General features: G+C 38.0%; 1 protein-coding gene across 1 annotated transcript in view; it reads right to left on the bottom strand.

The window, feature by feature from the left end:
• Positions 1–3885: 3885 nt before the first annotated feature.
• The window catches only part of CAC2 (acetyl Co-enzyme a carboxylase biotin carboxylase subunit), a 32371-nt gene continuing 15575 nt past the window's right edge, over positions 3886–20681 (bottom strand). Inside the window, exons 10-17 of the mRNA XM_010271359.3 lie at positions 19260–19445; positions 18997–19089; positions 18831–18912; positions 14330–14436; positions 13505–13580; positions 11739–11785; positions 11582–11644; positions 3886–4235 (exon numbers count right to left, since the gene is read on the bottom strand). Coding sequence (XP_010269661.1) covers positions 4176–4235; positions 11582–11644; positions 11739–11785; positions 13505–13580; positions 14330–14436; positions 18831–18912; positions 18997–19089; positions 19260–19445 — 714 coding nt within the window. The 3' untranslated portion in view covers positions 3886–4175. The remainder of the gene's footprint in view (positions 4236–11581; positions 11645–11738; positions 11786–13504; positions 13581–14329; positions 14437–18830; positions 18913–18996; positions 19090–19259; positions 19446–20681) is intronic.

The following is a 20681-nucleotide window of genomic DNA, read 5'->3' as shown; positions in this document are numbered from 1 at the left end:
CTCAAGCTCTAAGCGCCACACTCAAACTATTTCTTTAACCTGTAATTGTGAACTTTCTAGTTGGCTAGGGTTTTGGGCAAAAAATTAGTAGCCTCACTTTCTTTGCAATCTACAATCAACAATTCATCTCTCCATACACTCTTCTAATTGAAGGGTGTATAGGAAATAAAGGAAAAAAAAAAGAAAATAAAGGAAGAGGTGCTTCGGTACCAAGATGTGATTCAATTCAATAAACTTGCAAATAATCTCATTTTTCAGCGAAGAAAAGAGAAGATAGAAGAGGAACAACAAGAAAATAAAAGATGGAGAAGGAGAAAGAAGTTCCATGTCTCCTCTCCTTTCTCTCTAAACTTTTATAAATCCTACTTAATTAGAGATAGTTACAATTCTGCCCTTAAGTGGGTGGCCAGCTCATAATGATACTTAAAAGAAACAAAAAAGGATTAGTATGCTCATAAGAATTAGACCCATTATCAGCCAAGCACAAGTAAGAAACAATAATAACAAAATATAAATCACTTGAGCCCATTCAGCCCAGTCTCTCTACAGAGAAAATCTCTTAATAGTTAAAAGGAGCGATTACCAAAAGGTCATTGGACTACAAAGACCAGCTCCAAAAAGCCCAATGCATCTACTCGGCTATTGGGCTTTCAGAAGATCTTCTTGAAAAGACTTTCCAAACAACACCTAAACAGAAAAACACTAGAAACAATCAAAAAGGCCCATCTAGCCTTGGGGGGCGGGGGAGTAGACCACCAAACAAAAGAGGACCCCTGTAGCCATTTTACTTTTTGAGCAATAATATGGGGTGGTTTAGTAACAGTTATAGCTTATATACAAAATTCAGTCACAAAGGATTGCAAACTAATTCTATCTATATAGTTTGCATAAGACTAATGCACAAGATCCTCTTTTCTCTTCACCACAACCAACACATCATGCGCATTTGAGACCAACACAATTTCTTTCCATCTTTGTTGAACTTCAAAACCTAGAGCCGCCTCCACAGCACTAAATTCAGCTTCCACAACATCCTGCAAAATACTAGATTTGTCCCTTTCAGGGGGTGTTCTACAACATGAATGTTTTTGTTTTCATTTGTTTTTGAAATCACCATATGAGCAAAAAACAAATTGATTTTGTTTCGAAAAACAATACATGCCTTTCAAACCAACAATATTGACTTTTAAGACAAAAATAAATTTTCTAATATATAAATTATATGATTTATGAAACATGATGTTGAATAATCAAATGAAAATATGTTTTTAAAAACAGATTCAAGAACATGTTTTTTGTTTCAGTTTTGAAAACAAAAAATACACACACAACCAAGAACATCTTTCTTATGTTTTTGTTTTAAGAAACAATCTGTTTCCAAACAAGATGGTTTTGATTTGTTTTTGGAATCAGCAATAAGAAAAACGATTCATATTGTAAAATGCCCCTTCGTTATAACCATTTTTTTCCTTATAAAAGCAACAAATAGCAAAAACACATTGCTTACACTTGAATAGACAACCATCACAGACAATATAAGTACCCTCAAAGTTATCTATGCTTGCACTTCGATTACACGAAAAACCTAAGGAAGAGAAAAGGCTCATATTATCCAAGCAAATATTATTCAAAACACAATTGGATTTGTGCAAAATCTAGTCCACACTTCCATCTACGTTTGAGAAGATTTATCATTTGTAGTCATCCATAGGAAATACCATACTACCGCTAACCGAAATAACATCCATACTCAAATCTTGGAAATTTATTGTTTCAAACAACTCAGAAGCTCAAACATGTCACCGCAATCATTCTCATCTAACACGAGGGCCCAATGACCAACCACGGTTCATTTAGAAAATTTTAGGGAAAATGACATTAAAATTTTTAATCAATCACGGTAAAAATGCCACATAATTTATTTACTTTTCATTAATTCACATTTTATAGTGTGCTTTCATGTTTCACAAGGTATTTTTGTACTTATCATTGAATATTTTAATAACATTAAAGATATCGTTATGACATATAGCTTTATCACTATTTTTTTTTTTATGATTTAGTTATGTTGCAACAATTTCCACATAATGCACATTAGATTTTGTCTTGATACATTGGCAAGATTAATCAATAGTACCAATCTACCATGGTGTTTCAAGATGGGGAGAGAAGAATGCGATGCCATAAAACAGGGAAATGTTGCCTTGAGATTGATAATAATGGTTTCCACAAAAAAAAAAGAAAAAAAAAAGACTAACAATAATGGTGAGCCAATCCAGTCAATGTCAAATAGATTGTAAGGCATCCTTTCTATTGAGGAGATGTGGATTCAAATTTCCAATAACCAGATTCTTCATGTCATGTCAGTAGGCCTTATGTACTGCCTTTCACTAATTTCACTAAAGGCTAATTAGGTCTAGTTCACAACACCTCATCTTTAAGGGTTAAAGCCACTTCAAATGACCTAATCTATAAAAGAGTGAATGCCCCTTCTTTCTAGAATTTTCATTGGACGTTTTTACCCTTTTGTCTAAGAATACAACGGATATAATGAGGGCATATATGTCTTTTACTCTCACTTTAGAAACTGTTCACTTGTAACCGTTCAAAAACTGCCAGGGTGTTGGAACCATAAATTATAACTTTTCAGAAACTGCCCACTTAATACATTAATTAATTTTGAAATAAATGAGATATAAAAAGTGACCATAAATATAAATAGTTGTCCTAGAGATACTGCCATGTGCAAATGCACATACACGTTTACTAGTCCTAATAGGTTAGGGTTGAGTCAACTTTGATCAAGTTTCAAATCAGGTTTAGGTTGAGTTTTTTGTCATTTACTAAAACACCCTTTATGGTTTCACAGGTTTAATAAAACCTACCCTATAGTTTACGTCTTACAAAAGTACCCCTTATAGTTTGCAACCAATTTACTTAACAGATCTTCTGTTAAGAATCCTTTGTCTTTCTATCCAGAAATGGTAAGGTGATCATATAAATAAACTGGAAAATGCTTAAGGGCATGAGTTCATACTTTTTTATTCTAAAAGTACCCCTAAAACTTCATATCAAACTTCTAGAAAGAAACAAGGTTTGATTTTCAGATCTATCAAAAAATGTTTGGCTTCAACAGAATGAAAAAGAGATAACAATGGCATTCAAGGTTCTTTGTCAACATTGGCATGTCTTCCTTCTTCAAACAAACAACAAACTTTACCAAATATAGTTGTTGTCCCATGTTTTACTCGGGACAAGAATGACATTTCAATTTTTTGTTTTCCAAGGGATGTTAAAGTCAAAACTGTTATTTTCCACTTCCATAATTTCATCTAATGGAAGGTTGATTAAGTAAATTGGTTGCAAAATATAGGGGTGTTATAGTAAATGACCCTTTTTATGAGGAGGTTTAGCATACTACAATCCTGCCCATTGAAATATACATATATATATATATATATATATATATATAAAGCGTAAACCGTTCTGGTTGAAACCAACTCGGACCTAATGATATAATTTATGCATCTTAAAAGATCCATAGCATGATTATACTACTAACCATACTTAGGACTGTCAATGAGACATTGAGACCTGAACATCCGCAGCCCAATCCGACATTTGATCCATTGGCTCAGCAAGATGGAGCTAATGCACTAAGTGACCAAACCAATTTGAATTTTAGCGGAAACCATTGGCTGATTGGCTCAATTGGATCCATGTCATTTTTACGTTGCAGGTTAATCCCGACTCTCGAGGAACCGTTCGACCTAAAATTGGGATCCCCATTTTTCATAAAAAGTATCTTTAGCTCTCTGTAATAGTAAACCTCCTCCCCATGATCACGTTCTTTTGAGAGAGAGAGAGACTAAAAGAAGAAAAAGATGTTATCGAGACATCAAAGATCTCATTTAATTAATTAAAGAGTACAAAACCATCCCGATGAGTTAAACTCAAGAACTCCCCAAAATTCTAATTTCCACATCCTAAAAAATCTCCCCTAATTCATTATAAAAATAAATAAATGGTCCAATTGCCTATAAGTTCCTAAGTTTCAATACAAGAGAGAAAAAAATATATCTAAAGATAAATAACCTCAGTACCCTTTCTAAAACCTGGAAGCAGTAAACTCTTACACGATTTGGATACACTTGTGGTTGTGGCAAACACTCCATTTACGCATTAGAGTTGGTCAACTCCTTGGACAGGGTAGATGATAAGATTATATTCTGAGGCTGCAAAAATAAGATTATATTGAAAAATATTAGTCACATCCTCTTATAAAAATAAAATGTTCTTTGCTTTGTGAGAGAGCAAATAAATGCATCACTGACAAATAGATAGCATTTCTCTAAAACAGTACCAGAAGAGGAAAGCAAAGATACCGCCAAGGAAGTCAATTATCAGCTCACAGTGGAATATCCTACCATTTACCATCAAATAGGCAGGCATTTGTTTTGAGTGCAAAGTGGAACAGGTCTAACATTTGCATCTGGTTCATTTTTTACTTTGTTACATATGCACATTTACACCTCTAGAACTAGGGATGCAACTTTGGCAGGACCAACTCAACCAAAAATTTTACACGGGCTGGGATTGGGCCCAAAACCTCAGGCTTTATTTTTGGGGATGGGCCAGACCTAGCCCTTGGGTAGTGTAAGCCCAGACCAAGCCCAAACCAATCCCAGCCTGACCTTGACCCAAGTCACCCAACATGAATCTAGCCCAACCATATACACAGACACACACACAGCATTTCAAAAAAGACCATACATGCATACATACACAAACATATTCGTATATGCATTCAATGCCTTGGGCCCAATAGGCCCATCTAACCAACCCTGGGCCCAGCTGGGGCATAAACCCAAACCTGCCTGAATCTATCAAGTTTTAGTTTGGGCTGGGTCTTGGTTGGGCAGATTGGGCTTGGGTTGATCTTAAACTCGGTCCAACCCGCCCAAGTTGCACCCCTAACTGGGGCAGCATCATTTACATCGTTATGGTTGCAAGTGAGCCAAAATATACATTACCTTCCACCAACCTATATTCTATCTCATATAGGGTATAGACCACATCATTTTACTCCTCACTGAACAAAACCGAGTGAAATCTAAACAAAAATGTGCTCTCCCCTCATTTGTGCTTCCATTCATTTTAATCATATAGGTCTGTTGGACTATTGCACATAGCCATCATTTTCAGTATTTAATGTGACTTCTGAGAGTCCGGATTTGCTGACCACAACACATTGCTGGCCACGTTCATCCGGCCATGCATTGGCAATATCGGTGATATAAAGTACAAGAAATGTTCCCAATGTGCAGCTGGGTGAACATGGCCAGCAAGGTGTCATGGTCAGTAGATCTGAACTCAACTAAGTGCTCAATTCAAAGTTTGTCCCCATTCTTTGGTTGGCCAAACAAAAGGGGAAGGATAATGTGGAGATGCGTGAGGGCTGCTGTTTGCCGGACTCTTTGGGAGGAAAGGAACACCAGAATTTTCTCTGAAGTTGAAAAAAGTAAAGAATGCCTTATTGAAGTGGTAACAATGAGGGTGGTACATTGGCGGAAATCCTTAGACCTGTTTGTTGATATTTCTACGGATATGTTGCTGAATAGCTGGCTGTAGGTGGCTAATTCTGCTCCTGCTCGCTCTTTAGTTTGTCCTGTGTGGTCACCACCAGGAAGTGGACTTGTAAAGCTAAACTTTGATGGAAGTAGTGAGGGAAATCTAGGTTCATCAGGTGTAGGAGGGGTTTTCAGAGATGAGGATGGGAAGGTGCTCGCTTTGTATTCAGGTTCCATTGGGTCTGGAGACTCTCTCAAAGCTAAGGTCTATGCAGTACCAGAGGGTATAAGGAAGTCTAAGGAACTGAATATACAAAACCTGGTCATTGAAGGGGACTCGAAGCTGGTCTTAAGTTGGTTACAAGAAGATAATGGACTTTGGAAATATGTTCATGAGAGGAAGGAGATTAAGTGGCTAACTAGAGGACTGGAAATCAAGCTTCAGTGGGTCAAGAGAACGGCAGATGCATTTTCTGATGCTTTGGCAAAGCAGGGGGTGGGAAGGGATCAAATGTTTTGGGCTGTTCTGTAACTTTTTCTTTTTTGTTGTTGAGTAGGCTGATTTATGTTGGGCCGATTTATGTTTAGTTTGTTTTCTTTTAAATTAAGAAGTTGTTGGGCCTTGGGCCCATTAGTCTTTTATTTTTAAAGGAATTGTAAGTACTTAGTTGAGTTGCCGCCATACTAGGGGCATCTTTGTAATATCCCATATTTAAGTTAAATATAAATAGAATGAGGGGCTGGCGGCTAGGGTTATGATCACTATCCTAGTCGACCTTCTCCTTTTCTTCCCTTTCCTCTGTCTATTGCTGAAATCCCCAACTTTCTCCTCTTCCTTTCACAAGAAGCATGGCCGAAATCAGCACATAAGGCTTTCTACTTGGTATTAGAGCAGGTTGAAGGTTCTTGAAGAGATTCATTCCTGCAACCCTAGATCGACCGGACTGCATGGAGATTTAAGAGGCTGATCGAAGCTCTCAGGTAAGCCCAGTTTTTGGATTTTCTTGATGGATCTGTATTCCCTGTAACTGGTCTAGGGTTTCTCATCAGAATCAGGAAAAACTGGAGAAAGGGGAAGAGTCCTGATTTTGTTGGACTCTTCAATTTTGACCTAGGTAGTGGCGCCCTAATTTTTTAGGGTTCCTCTAGGTTTTTTGTAGGTGGGTGCAAGAAAATTATATGGTAATGACATGGTTGTAAAATTCTATGTTGCCACATATAAGTAAAAACTTTTTATGGGCAAACACTGCTAAGGAGATATGGGATGGGGTTGCAGAAACCTATTCACAAAGGGAGAATGTTGCTAGGGCTTATCAACTGATAAATCAAATTATTGCCACAAGGCAGGGATATAGATCTGTTGCAGCCTATTTTTCAGTCCTTAAGACCCTGTGGCAGGAGATCGACCATCTAGAGACCTTTGCTTGGGAAACCACCAAGGATGCAACTACCTATCAAGGACATTTAGAGAAGTATAGGGTGTTCGAATTCCTTGCTGGCCTTAACCCTGAGTATGACATTGCACGACAGCATCTTCTTTCTAGGGACAATGTCACTCTCTCCCAAGCATATGCCTTTGTGTCAGGAGAGGAGTGCAGGAGGGATGTAATGATGAAAAATCTCAGTTCTGATCAGTCTGCTATGGCAAGTGCTGTGAAATCTAAATAGAATGGCAATGAAAACAAAAAGGAAGACAAAAGGGACTTGGTCTGTGACTACTATAAGAAGCCTAAGCATACAAGAGACACTTGTTGGAAGCTTCACCCACATCTTGTACCGACCAGATTGAAGAATAAGAAAGGAAATGCGCACATGGCAGTTACCGGTGATACTCCGCCCCCCCCCCCCCCCCCCCCCCCCCCCCCCTACTATAGCTGCTTTGGAGTCCGTTGCAGCTGCTGCAGTAAGGGCCGAGCTTGAGAGGTTTGGGTTATTTCTGAATCAGAGGGATACAGCTAGTTCCAGTTCAGCCGTAAGCAAACAACAAGGTACAAGTAGCACAGGTGGAGCTCACTCTACCTCCTTTGCCCACACAGGTAGTTCACATGTCACTGCAAACTATGTTTCTGCTTCAGGTAAGGAGAGATCTCCTTGGATTATAGACTCTGGAGCCTCAGAGCATATGACCCATTGCTCCACTATTTTCTCCTCTTATTAGCTCTGTTCTGGCAGAGATAGGGTCTCCACAGCTGATGGATTCCATGTTCCTATTGCTGGGAAGGGATCTGTCAAGATTAATGATTCTATTTGCTTACCCTCTGTCCTCCATGTTCCTAGATTGAGCACTAATCTGTTATCTGTTAGTAGTTTGACTAAGAATTTGAACTGCTCAGTGATTTTTTCTCCTAGACGTTGTATTTTGCAGGATCTAGATTCAAAGAGGACGATTGGGAGTGATCGTGAAGTGAATGGAATCTACCTCCTGGATGTTCTCCTTCTTCACCAAAGCCATCATGTTTGCAGAGATAGTGAGTCAAAATCTGTGGGTCAGATTATGCTTTGGCACAACCGTCTGGGTCATTTATCCTTTTCTTCTTTGAGTTGTTTGTTTCCAAAATTGTAGTATGTGAGTCTGTCAAGTTTGAAGTGTGAGGGTTGTGAACTCGGAAAGCATTGTAGACACTCTTTTAAACCTAGTAATAAAATATGTTCTTCTCCCTTTGATGTTATTCATTCGGATGTGTGAGGCCCTTATCATGTTCCCTCTATGGGCAGCTATCGCTATTTTTTCCCGTTTGTGGATGATTTCTCTCGATATTCATGGATTTACCTGATGAAATCACGCGATGAAGTACCATCCTTGGTGAGGCAATTCCACCAGATGGTACTAACACAGTTTGGGACAAGAATAAAGATGTTCAGATCTGACAATGCTAGGGAATATTTTGAGAGACATCTTGCCTTGTATCTGTTGGAGTATGGTGTTGTCCATCAGAGTAGTTGCTCCTATAGTCTACAGCAGAATAGTGTTGCAGAGAGGAAGAACAGACACATCGTTGAGACAGCAAGAAGCATGATGATCACAGCCACAGTTCCGGTTCGTTTTTGGGGTGATGCAGTTCTCACGGCAGTATATCTGATTAATAGAGTGCCCTCTCGTGTACTCGGATTCAGGACCCCATTCAGCCTTCTTTTTCCTCAGGGGGAGATGTTTCACATTCCTCTAAGGGTGTTTGGATGTGTCTGCTTTGCACATATTCTTGGCCCTTACCGTTCGAAGCTTGATCCCAAGGCAAAGAAATGTGTTTTCCTTGGATATGCAGAGAATCAGAAAGGGTACTGCTGCTATGATCCAGTCTCTGGGAACCGGTATGTTACTATGGATGTTACCTTTTTTGAATCTACGTACTTCTTCTCAAAGGATCCTTCTCAGGGGGAGTGTTTTGGGGAAGTAAGTCAGCAGTCTATCCCTCTCCCAGTTCCAATTCCTGTGTCTACTCCTATGCTTGACCACCACCCGATGTCACCCACCTTGCCACCTCCTTTGCGTTCCATTTCACAGCATTACTCACGACAGAGACTTCATAAGGCGATTGACTCCACTACAGCAGAACTCACACCACTTTCTGTCGATCCCTTGGAGACTCCAGATTCGGCTGATACGGATTCAGGTATTCCTCTTGATCCTACTATTTCAGTTCCCATTGATCCTACTGACACTGTTACAGATAACCTTGATCTCCCTATTGCTCTTAGAAAATGGAAGAGAAAGTGCACTGCTCATTGTATCTCACAGTACTTATCCTACAGTAGACTTTCTCCTTCCTACTATGCTTTTCTCTCTTCTCTTGATTCAGTGTCTATACCCAAGGGTGTTAGTGAGGCTCTCTCCAAACCTGAGTGGAAGACAGCTATGCAGGAAGAGATGGAGGCTTTGATTAAGAATAAGATATGGGAGATTGTGGACGTACCAGAAGGCAAGGAGACAGTTGGATACAGATGGGTTTACATAGTAAAGTATAATGCAGATGGAAGTATAGAGAGGTACAAGGCAAGACTTGTTGCAAAAGGATACACACAAACTTACGGCATTGATTATCTAGAGACATTTGCGCCAGTTGCAAAGATGACCTCTGTTCGGATACTCCTTTCCCTTGCTGCCTCATACTCTTGGCCCTTGTTTCAACAAGATGTAAAGAATGTGTTCCCAAATGGGGATCTGCAAGAAGAGGTGTATATGGATTTTCCAGCTAGTTTTTATGATAATGCTGAAAAGGGAAAAGTGTGTAAGTTGAAGAAGTCACTATATGGCTTGAAACAATCTCCCAGGGCATGGTTTGACAGATTCAGAAAGGCCATGATTGTTTTTGGCTACACTCAAACTCAATCTGATCACACCTTGTTTGTGAAGCGCAGGGGATCTTTGGTGTCAATCCTAATTGTTTATGTGGATGACATTGTTGTCACTGGGAATGATCTGAGTGAGATTGATAGTCTGAAGAGGAACCTACATAAGGAATTTGAGATTAAGAATCTTGGAGAACTAAGAGACTTCTTAGGCATTGAAGTTGCAAGATCGAAACATGGAATTTTTATCTTTCAAAGGAAGTATGTCTTGGACCTTCTCCAAGAGACAGGGAAGCTTGGAACAAAGGCAGCTAGCACCCTTATTGATCAGAACCATAGAATCAGTGCATCAAAAGGTGAACTAGTGAAGGACCTTGGGAGATACCAAAGACTTGTGGGTCGGCTACTATACTTGTGTATGACAAGACCGGACATCTCCTATGCAGTAAGTGTAGTGAGTCAATACATGCATGCTCCACGAGATCAGCACTGGAAGGCAGTTGACAGGATCCTTGCATATTTGAAGGGACATCCAGGCAGAGGCATATTGTTTACTGATCATGGACAACTGAAGCTAGAGACCTATACAGATGCGGATTGGGCAAGATGCCTTGATGACAGAAGATCAACTTCAGGAGTGTGCACCCTAGTTGGGGGTAACCTAGTCTCATGGAAGAGTAAAAAACAAACAGTTATGGCAAGATCAAGTGCACAAGCGGAATATAGGGCCATAGCACATGGAGTTTCAGAACTTCTCTGGATCCGTTTTGTGTTAGAAGAAATCGGTGTACAGGCAGAAGAACCTATGATGCTATACTGCAATAACCAGGCAGCAATCAATATTGCCCATAATCCAGTCCAGCATGACCGTACTAAGCACATTGAAGTAGATAGACATTTTATCAGAGAAAGGGTAACTTCTGGAGAAGTTTATCTTCCATACATTTCTTCTGATCTGCAGCTTGCTGATGTTCTCACAAAAGGTGTTGCGAAGAATAAGCTGGAACATGATCTACGCAAGTTGGGAATGTGTGACATCTATTCCCAACTTGAGGGGGAGTGTTGAGTGGGCTGATTTATGTTGGGCCGATTTATGTTTAGTTTGTTTTCTTTTAAATTAAGAAGTTGTTGGGCCTTGGGCCCATTAGTCTTTTATTTTTAAAGGAATTGTAAGTACTTAGTTGAGTTGCCGCCCTACTAGGGGCATCTTTGTAATATCCCATATTTAAGTTAATTATAAATAGAATGAGAGGCTGGCGACTAGGGTTATGATCACTATCCTAGTCGACCTTCTCCTTTTCTTCCCTTTCCTCTATCTATTGCTGAAATCCCCAACTTTCTCCTCTTCCTTTCACAAGAAGCTTGGCCGAAATCAGCACATAAGGCTTTCTACTGTTATCTTCCTGGAGAGAATTACGCATGTTTATCTCTCTTTGGGGCACTATAACTAAATTCTTTTAATCTAATGAATTCCAGTTATTGATAAAAAAAACTAACTGCTCAATTTATGAAATGAACTGGATAATCCAGCTTGATGGATATATCACCTATGGTTGGTAAAAGAGATAAGAAACAAGAGTGACTATAGGAATCTCCAATCTATATTTCCTTTTTGGCAACCTTGCTAAGGTCATTTGGGATCTGGTGCTTGGCTCCAACTACTGATTTTTGAAGGAATTATTTATTTTAATTTAGAAAAAATAATTATTAAGATAATGCCATACCGCAGACAATTCCTCTTCATGCTTTGGTATGAATGCAGTGTCAACTTTGCCATTTCTAAAGTCCTGCAATACAAATGTAACACAAACAACTCAGATGTAAACACAGCATTTCAGGCCCATCAAATAATACATGCACAGATGAAAAGCATTTTCAAACCTCAATATCAAGGATTAGTTTATGATAGTCAATGGTTGTAGGAACCCCTGCATGAGGAATTAAAATCACATCAAATTGTGGACAAATTGAAGAACAAACAAAGAAGGAGCAAGTTTGGCAGTGTTCAGATATTGAAGAAAAAACAATTGCAAGAAAACACTGGTACATAAAGCTCTTAATATCAATATAGATATAGATATATACGGGAACGGGTATGCTAGTTGGACCATCTAGTGGAGTAAATAACACAGAATTCTTCTACATGGCAACTTATTTTGGAGCTCAAAAACAGAAATTAGAGTGGGTTTTCCAGTCAGGTTGTTCAGTTCATGATTCAAAGTATCAATAAACCTGTGTATCAACATAGTTGTATCGGTACTTTAATCAATACGATACGGTTATCGGGTCCCAAAGACAAATACTATACGCCCTGTACCGGTCGTATCATGTTGATACTTTGAACCCTGGTTCAGTGAGATTTCTTGAATGACCCAATAATCTTCCACGTGGCAAATTAGTCACTCTGTTGGGCAAAAGCCAACATATACAATTTATTTTATGTGATTAGGTAGAGAGAGTGTGTTTCCATAAAAAAAAAAAGAAATATAACAAACATACTTCAAGCAACTTTGAGTTGCAACCCAAGAGTATATACTGCCCATAAGTTCTTGACAAATGTGTCTTCCAAACTAAATTTTACCTCAAAAAGCCTTGTATTTCTTTCTGACCATGTAGTCCACACCACTTCCAAAGAAATTAATCACATACAATCCCCCCCCTCCTACCAAGTCCCTTCACCTGCCAACTCCACAAGAAGTCTTCCAATTTTTCTGGGACACATCTATGTAATGTACTTGGAAGATACCCAACATATGTGCCCACACCCCTCTTGCAAAATTACAATGCAAAAATAAATTCGCACACTTGTGCCCACAAAGTGTTAACCACCACCATGCCTCTCTTATATAGACTGTTGACAGTCAAACACATTCCTAACATTGCTGTCCGCGCTAAGGACTGCTACGTGCAAAATTCTATCAGCAGGAAAATTGATTACCCCAGAACAGGTTAGCTTGTTATAGAGGGATTTAACTATGAACTTGCCAGATTTTTCCCATAACCTTCAATGGCATGTAATAGAAGTATATATATTCATCTCCTAAACCTTTTATTCATGACATAGAATTTGACCCAAAAAACCACATCACATGTATGAAATAAACATTTTCTTGTGAATAGATTTTAGTTCAAAAATTAAGTTTATTGGTTGGGTATATCTCCAACACGAGGTTGGTTATGTGGCTGTAATAGGCTGTCATGAATGTGTTCAATCCAGTAGATTGCCTATCTGATGGGTGGTTTTGACCAGCCACGTGAATACTCCACATGGCAGAAATAGGTGTGGAATCTTAATAAACATTTTTCTTATATACAAAACAATTGAATAGGAATGCATTAATGTAATCATAGTGATGCAAGTACAAATCCTTGGAGATAAAAAATGATACCAAGGGCACCCTGATTCAACAAGGTGCTCCCCTATAAAATCTACACGAAAACCTATGGAGTATGAACTGAATAGAATACATATTTATGTCGAATTGCCAATCTATGTTGGAATATATCTGTCCATGTAAATGTTATGTTATACTGTAAAAATTGCATTTTGATGGATAAGGATACTAATTTGCTAAATGTAACCTCCAGACATACTCAACAAAAGAAGGGACAGATTTACTTCCACAAGTAGGGATTGTATTACTAACCTGTGATTACAGTATCATCAAGGGCCCTTTTCATGCGCTCAATTGCTCTCTCTCTTGTTGGAGCCCAAACAATAAGCTAAAATTCAATGCAAAAACACAAGTAACACAATGAAGACCAAAATTCAGTTGGGGCAAATAGTTCAATCCAATAAAGATGCAGTAGTATTCATCTTATTGAAAAAAGGGAAATCTTAGAGCTTCAACACCTTACAGTACTAGGAATTGGAAGTTTATAATTATATAGGCAGTTCATGCATGTAGACATTCCCAACCATGAACAAGGACATGAATGATCATGCATATGAACAAATGCAAGTACAGGTCATGTTGATGAAAATAGTGGGTCCATGCACAAATGCATGCACAAGCAGACATCCACCCACACAGTAAGACCATGGTGTGCACATATGTATACAATTTGCAAGCATGATAAGATAGTATTTCCCATTACTGAACCATCTACAGACAACCAAGTTCAATAAAAATGCAGTTCTATTCAACTCATCTAAAGAAAAAGAAGAAAGAATTCTTATAGCAACAAAAGAAAAATCTTAGAGCTGCAACCTTAAAACAGCATATGTGATGTTTTATAGGTCATTCATACAGATAAACACTCCCACATATGCAAAGGTACATGAATTATGTGCATATGTGCATATATATAAATGTAAATTATGTAAATGAATTTAATAAGCAAACTTGTACATAAGTGCAACCACAGCATAAGTTTATAGACAAGTGCATGTACACAAGAACCCACCTATCCACACAGTTAAACCATGTATTTAAATTGCATACATATGTAGAAGTGAAAAACTTGTATACCTTTCCGAGAAGGGAATCATAGCTTGGGGGGACCACATAATCAGGATAAACATGGCTATCCATTCTCACAAAAGGACCTCCAGGTGGCAAATATGATGTTATTCTTCCTGTGGTCACAACAAATAAGTGTTTGTTTTATGGGTAACAAGATAGATTATTAAGAACAAGGAAAAAGACAACTAGCAAAGCCAAAGTCATCAAGCCAAAACAGGTTTCCCAATGTTGGCCCCATCTACCTGGGGTCTTGGGAGGGGTGGACTGGATATGGACCTAACTTTTGGCATCTTTTTGGCACAAAGTGGCTGCTTTCAGATTCAAACATGCATTGTCACACTTGTTAGCCTGGGTACCATTACACCAAGCAATGGCCCCTTTAATCTACCCGGTAAGAGACCAAGACCTCTAGGGGAAGCAAGCATGCTAGCAAGAAGATACAGCTATTCAAAGTAGGAAGACTATGAAGACTATGAAGTAATTCAAAGCAACAAACCAAAAAAAAAATATTAGTATTACTATTCTCATTGTAGGGTCACCCAATATAACTAAGTCCTTTCCCAGCCATATTGTCAACTAAAGAGGTGGCTAATAGACAAATAGTGGGGCCCATCTGAATGAGGTGATGGAGTAACCAAGGTCAAATATTCATTTACAAATTATCATGAGAAAGTTTATAGCATAACTAATGAACTATTGCAACCTTTTTTCTTTTTTGATAAATGAACTATTGCAACTTTTTTTTTTTGATAAATGAACTATTGCAACCTTTGTTGTAATTATTAATTAAAATATTAACTTAAGTAAAATATTTGGTTAAACCATTTACAGTAATAGTTGTAATTATAAATTATTTTAACTGCTTTTTATCTATTAGTAGTACTTCTACATGCATGGGAAATATTAAATTGATTTACTTTATTGAAATTTCTAAATGCTAGTAAAAATAAGAAAATATATTTGACAGAGATCATAGCAACACTGGTTATTGGTACCAGGCTTCCAGTTTAAAGCAGCTACAACTTGGTGATAACACAACGTCATTTGTATCACTTATAATTCCTGTTGTCAAATCATACATTTGTGTTTTCAATTATGGCTTTTCACCTTTCTGTTCATCATTCTTGCTGTGTAACCCACTGTGAAGGAAAGAGCAAGTGTATAGCATTATCATAGATTGTGTAACATAGAATACTTTTGGGTAAATTACATATGGACAAGGTTCAAAATATCGATACACCCGATACGCCGGTAGGGGCATATCGGGCAATATCGATACTGTTTTTCTTTACTTTTTTTATTTTTTTCAAAACCGGTTCAGGGGGGGCGGTTTAGGGCTCACCCACCCCCGAACCGATCAGAACCCCGATACACCCACTGTAGGGGCATATCGGGGAGGTCCCGGAACGATACGCATCGGCCAATACAGGCCGATACGTGTCGATGCTTTGAACCTTGCATACAGATAAAGTAAATTACATACAGATAGGGGCCCTGTACTTTGCGGGTAGCGACAGATAGGTACCCTGAACTTTCAATTGCAGCATGTGAGTACCCTGAACTCTCAAACATAGACACTTGGGTCCATCCATTAGTATTCCATCAGTTAAACATTACATAATGCCAAAACTACCCTTTTGTCAGTTAAACTTATACGGTCTGATTAATACCGTATACGATATTAGTCATTGTGGGGAGAAGTAGCTAGTCCCTTGACTAACTTAATAACCTATACGGTATTAGTCAGACCATATAAGTTTAACTGACAGAAGGGTGACAATAAGTAATGTTTAACTGACGGAATACTAACGGGTGGACCCAAGTGTCTATTTTTGAGAGTTTCAGGGTACTCAAGTGTTGCAATTGAAAGTTCAGGGTACCCATCTGTCACTACCCCCAAAGTACAAGGTACCTATCTGTAATTTACCCAATAGTTTTCTACTTTTCTTGCATATATTTGTAATTTAATTTGTCCAAATAAATATGTAATTGTACATATCGAATCATAATACAATTATGTTTCATGGGACTGGCCAACAATTAACCAAACCCCCAAACATAATAATCATCCCGTTGTTTTTCTTCTTTTTTTTTTTTTTTGCGTGCTTAGCATACAATCAACCCCAAAGTAATATAGACCAGAGCCAAGTTCTATAAAAAGTTATTGGAATATGCACAGGGTCAGAAAATTGATGGTTAAGGACTCACATGACTGGTTGTATATGGTTGTCTGCTGACTCTGCTCAGACCGCACAGAAGTAAGCATACTAAACTGTCTGGGGAATTTAGTTGAAATATTAGGAATTGTGTGGGGACTTTTACCTCATGTTTTAGGATTGCATTGATCAGTCCAATGGCACTATGTTTTAGAAATTCATACAGGACAGATTTCTGTATCCACCATTGATCTTTCCTATCGATGATCAGTTTGCATTGAAACTTCAGGAAATTAGGCAGAAAGACTTTACCTGAGCTTTGATTTCAGATTTTTACCTCTGTTGCAATTGGTGTAGTTTTTTTTTTCCTGCCACTATTTGGAAAGTGTTGAGATATGTTTTCCTCTGGTTGTACATCTCATTTGAGATGGCTTTAAATAAAGGTAAAAAGGTATTCTATGTCAGACAATCTATGATAATATCTTATACTACACTTGCTTTTTCCTTCACATCCACCACATAGAAGTGCATTAATTACTCAACATCTTTTCATCTTTTTGTATTTCGATTTGTATCCTCACCTTATTTTTATTGATAACAAGAACTATATTAGGAAAAAAACAAGAAAACAGAGGATACACAAATCAGGGAATGGTGCATTGGCTGCATAGACTTCAAAGCATATGACATAGAGGTCAGCAGTATGCGGGTTCATCCTACACAGGAAGAGAAATTGTCCAGACATTTGGGTACCCCTCCAACAGAATACCATTTAACCTAATTTCTACATTGCTGCCTTGGAAATCCATAAAAGGTCTGGTAAATGGATGGGTCTATAGGGACTATAATGGAGAGATATTGTTAATATTTACAGGCCCAATTGATACCAGTAATACAGTGTCACTCCAATAAGGATTAATGCTAGCTACTTCTTAGACATTGAGTGTTTGGAAAGAAACAATGTCTCATAAACTTTGATTTGGTTGATGAGGGAAGATGTATCTAGTCATTGCTATAACCATTTTTCCTTGCACCTATGCTACAGCTCTTTGAACATAATATATTAGAAGGTCAATCATATGGCAATTAAACAATCTTCTTTCATACAGAAATATAGTTCTGATAAGTAGGGTATTTTTTTTTTATCAATTTCTGATAAGTAGGGTATTAGGGTTGTGAAATAAAGAATCTATGTTGGATTGGACAGCAAGGAGAAAAATGGAAAGTGGAACTAAAATACATGTCACAAGCACAATGCATGACAAAAAAACACAGATACCACCCCCCCTCAAAAAAAAAAAGTTCTCTATTCACAGTTTACACAAGCATTCACATACTAGGATTGCAATAAGGGATCAATTGAAGCCGAAACCAACCTGAAGTATATCATATTAAACACTAGAAACTACCCAAATCCAAGTAAGGTTCCCTTAGCACAGGCATGGGTTGAGTCACAAATTTGTCACATGATATAGATTTGTGTGAAAATTGTACAACTCAGGAGTCAGGAGGGTTCATATGGATTGCCAGTTTGCCACAGAATACAAGTCTTCAATCCACCATGTTAGATCACTTTTGTCTTTTCTCATATGAAATATGTCATATGCGCATGATTTACTAAGCTAGACAAGTTGCCCAGTAAAGAGATCTAGGTGATCTGGAACTCTTCCAGGGCGACAGCAGAAAAAGGACCCAAGTGTTCATCAGATCATGGCTTACTCATATAGAAAATTTCTAGCACAGCCTCCTCCCTCCCATATGGTGAAAGAAAAGCTACTTTTATGGACATATTAAACAACTTCAGAATTCAGCTAATGAGTTACACAGTTTGGGTATAGCATTCACATGGACCATAGTTGTCAAGGCAACAGGGCGCCCGTGGAGGCTCGCCTGGCCCAGTTGCCAAGCTGTTTGGTATACTTCGTTATAAAATACTTTTATATAATTAACTTTTTGAGATTATAATTATAAAATAGACATTATTTAACTAAAATATTCATTTTTTGTGTTTATAAACTAATTTCTTTTTATTATTTTCTTATTTGTTAGGGTTTAATAAACACAAACATTGCTAACTTATGTATTGAACCCTCAAAGACTTCAAAACCTGAACCTATTTTGGCATAAAACATCTGGATATGCCATGTCAACCTCCAGGCAACAGAAATTCTAGAAGTTGTACACAGACAACCCACCATAGTCAGGTTGAGGTCAGCCCAGTAAGCCTGACCAGATTGACATTGAACTATGGTTTTATAACCCAATGTATGCCCCCACCCCCTTAAGAAAAATGAAAAAGGAAAAGAGAAAAGAAAGAAATGAAGGAATTCCTGTAACACTTCAATGCATACCAGGTCCAGGTCGGAATCCTTTGAAGGCATCTTCAGCATTAATGCGGCATTCAATTGAATGCCCTCTAAGTACAATATCTTCCTGTAGATTAAATCATGAAAATATTCTTAATTTCCCACATTTTAGGCTCAAAAGGAAAGACATGGAATATCTCTTTCATCTTACCTGTTTGTATCGCAGCTTCTCTCCCCTTGCAACACGAATTTGTTCCTCAATCAAATCAACAGAAGAGATCATTTCAGTAACAGGATGCTCCACCTGAGGTTTTACCAAAATAAAAGGAACAACAAAATAGAAAATGTTATTATCACTGGCTGAACCTTTTACAAGCCACACTTACGTGTTCCAGAGCTTTTACTTTTTTTTTTCTTTTGTGGAAGGGGGATCAGATGGTATGGAGAGAGATTGCTCCAGCTTCTGCACTTTACCTGAATCCGAGTGTTCATTTCCATAAAGTAGAATGAACCCCTTTCATCCAGAAGGAATTCAATAGTGCCTACACCAATATAACCTATAGAAGCTGCTGCTGCAACTGCTGCATCACCCATAGCTTTCCGCAACTCTGGTGTTAATGCAGGGGAAGGGGCTTCTTCTAGCAGCTTTTGATTCCTTCGCTGTAAAAGAAGGCACAGTAAAAAATTACTTTATACTCCAGTAACCGATGCCTTTCATGTAAACTTTTCATAATTGTCAGTAACTTTCATATTATATTCCTTTATTTAGAAACTTTCATTCAAGTACTATATGTTGATAGTTGAGTGCAATTGCATTACATGGTAGTGTGAATGCATTGCATAAAACTCTTTTTTTAGGAAGAAAAAATAATATATTTCATTAAAAAGGTATGGAGAGCATGTACAAGTATAAGCCCGTGTACAGTGACGATACATTAGAGAGGGCCCAAAAGCTAACTATGAAGGCATTGCATATTTCAAGAAAACATCTCTAAAGATGAACTTATATTTTGTTACATAAAAAAACATAACTAGAATAGCCAAGATTGCAACAATTCACTGAACCCATCTGTTCAGTCTCCAAGTTGAACTATTCTGAATTAACTAAACTCATCATCTCAACATACAATCAGTTTAGTTGACCCAGCTCAGCCCCAAGCCTTGTAATAAGTGATATAGGATATCCTATACATCAGATAGCTGAGGGCTAAAACTTACAACACCAATTAAAGACTTTTACAGCCCAAGGTAAATTTCACGCTTGCAAGATTGTTCTTAAGCATTTAAAGCTTCAAGATCACCATCATCATCATCCAAGCCTTCTCCCAACTATATGGGGTCAGCTACATGTTCCTGTCTCACCATTCTGTTCCGTTTAATGACATATCCATTGTTAAATTATTAGCACTTAAATCATTTCTTACTACAACCCATGTCCTTTTTGGTCTACCCCTAACCCTTCTAGCTCCTTCAACTTGCAACAGATCACTTCAACTTATGGGTGCTGTCAAAGGTCTTCTATGCATGTGACCTAACCATCTTAATCTACGTTCTCTCATTTTATCACCTATTAGATATTTAGATCTACTCCTGTGTTCCTTCAAATGACCAGTTAAAGCTTCAAGATGGGCAATCAGATATTTGGGTGGGAAATCAGATCTCAAGGATATTTTCCCTTCTCTTTACTCCATTTCCCTGTATAAAAAAGAGCCTATTGCTAGATGTCTCTCCTCTCCCATCACCCCTTTGTTTCCAAACTGGGACTTTGGGTTCCATAGGGATTTAAGGGATGATAAATTGGTATGATTTTTTTTTATGAGTGAAAATAATTTATTAATCCAGAAATAATAAGGCAGTACAGGAAACCCAAAAAGAGGCACGAGCTGTTACCTCTTC

This window comes from Nelumbo nucifera, chromosome 2, assembly GCF_055504915.1.
Source record: "Nelumbo nucifera cultivar China Antique chromosome 2, China Antique-T2T, whole genome shotgun sequence".
NCBI lineage: Eukaryota > Viridiplantae > Streptophyta > Magnoliopsida > Proteales > Nelumbonaceae > Nelumbo > Nelumbo nucifera.
This window is presented reverse-complemented; position numbering and strand designations above follow the sequence as displayed.